The 1,769-nt window shown below is 39.2% G+C and overlaps 1 protein-coding gene across 1 annotated transcript; it reads left to right on the plus strand.

Annotated features, from left to right (window-relative positions):
- Positions 1-159: 159 nt before the first annotated feature.
- On the plus strand, positions 160-1,316 carry LOC121966513 (arf-GAP with Rho-GAP domain, ANK repeat and PH domain-containing protein 3-like; the record flags this gene model as incomplete). Its single annotated transcript, XM_042516597.1, has 3 exons — positions 160-255; positions 348-511; positions 1,104-1,316. Coding segments are annotated over 3 exons (473 nt in total), but the record flags the coding sequence as incomplete, so codon positions are not given.
- Positions 1,317-1,769: the final 453 nt, after the last annotated feature.

The following is a 1,769-nucleotide window of genomic DNA, read 5'->3' on the forward strand; positions in this document are numbered from 1 at the left end:
TAATATATAATTATAAATAAAGTGTTCTGGACATTTTCTCTATTTTTTGATCATATTAATAATTCTCTTTGGCTAATTTTCAGGTCATATTCTTGCTCTCAAAATTTTCAAATTTTCAAACCAGTTATCTCAGATTTTGGATGTTTAAATACTTGTGAGGGTTAATAAAACTGTCTCTGTTTGTGTCGAAGGTATCGCCTCAGAGACCGAGAACCACGAGAAGAAAGACATCCTAGTTTTAGTGGAAAAAGGACGGTGAGATGAAGCGTTTCTCTGCTCGACATCAGATTATTCGAGCCTGATTTTATTTCTGTTTTTTTCATCCTTTTGTTTCTTTTCTCCGTCAGGACTCTCCACCTGCAGGGCGTCGGCCGGACAGATTTCTCTCTGTGGTACTCGGACATCCAGCGGGCGGCCGGCGGCAAAGGAAACACTCTGAGGGAACAGCAGCTGAGCAGAAACGACATCCCCATCATCGTGGACAGCTGCATCGCCTTCATCACTCAGTACGGTGAGGACGAGAGGACACACGACGAAAAGAGACAACAGTTCTTATATGAACATTAAACCAAAGTGAATCATTTTTGTAGCTCTGGAGCTTTTCAGCCTCTTTTAGCTCTCAGATTAGTTCTTTTCAGTCCAGATTCAGGTATGGTCATGAAAAACCTGGAAAAGTCATGGAAAAGGCCTGGAAAAGGTTTAGAAAAGTAATTATAGTAATGGCATTCGGTGTCACAGAGCTGTATGATATCACATAATGTGTTTAATGACCCTCTGAAATTTGAAAATACAACAATAACTTCTGTTTTTACAGTTTTTACTGTGATAAAGCAGCATTCTGCATTTTCTGTGTTTTTTTTAATGACAACAGTTTAGAAGGCATGCGTTCTCTAAAAATCACCCAAAACTTTTTTTGCTTTAGAAATAATCAATTATTATTATTTTTTTTTACAAAGGCCACTTCTTTCTTTAAAAAACACCAAAAATTTTAAAAGGAAAAAAAAAATTACAAAACAAATTCTTAAAAAAGTCAGCAAAAAAATCCGTGTTTAGCGCAGGCTGTCCTGTGTGCGGCTGAGTGACGCTCTGAGCATGCTCTGCAGGTCTGGGCCACGAGGGGATCTACAGGAAGAACGGCGCCAAATCCAGAATCAAACTCCTGATGGAGGAGTTTCGTAAAGACGCTCGAAACGTCAAACTGCGCATCGGAGACCACTTCATCGAGGACGTGACGGACGTCCTGAAGAGGTTCTTCAGGGAGATCGACGACCCCATCTTCATGGCCGAACTCCACCCGCTGTGGCAGGGGGCCGCCAGTGAGTCCAGTTCACCTTAAACCAGAGTCCAGACAGTTCAGTCTGAGGCCTGGACTCTTCTTCAGGTGTTTTTGATCAGTTTAAAGCTTTCAGATCAGCTGATTTGACAGACATTAGATGATTATATATCTTATCTAAACTAGAATTATCTTAAACTAATACTCTGATGATTTACTTTGACTTTTCCAATAAGTTCTTGGACTGATAAAAGACAATTAAAATAAGAAGTTGAAGCGTGAAGAGTGAAGTCGGAGTTGAATCTGAACTAACCCTTTAAAACACTGAAGTCACACAATAACACGAACAAACTAAAAGATGCAAACTGGCAGCGGTAGACCAGCAGCTCCTGTGTTCAGTGATGTAAAATTAATGCTTTTCTCAATGGAGTGTTGTTATGAAGAGAGCAAGGTTTTATTTTATTTTAAATTTTATTTCTTTTTATTCAATTTAATT

The sequence above is a fragment of the Plectropomus leopardus genome, unplaced genomic scaffold (assembly GCF_008729295.1).
Source record: "Plectropomus leopardus isolate mb unplaced genomic scaffold, YSFRI_Pleo_2.0 unplaced_scaffold24875, whole genome shotgun sequence".
In the NCBI taxonomy this organism is placed as follows: Eukaryota; Metazoa; Chordata; class Actinopteri; order Perciformes; family Serranidae; genus Plectropomus; species Plectropomus leopardus.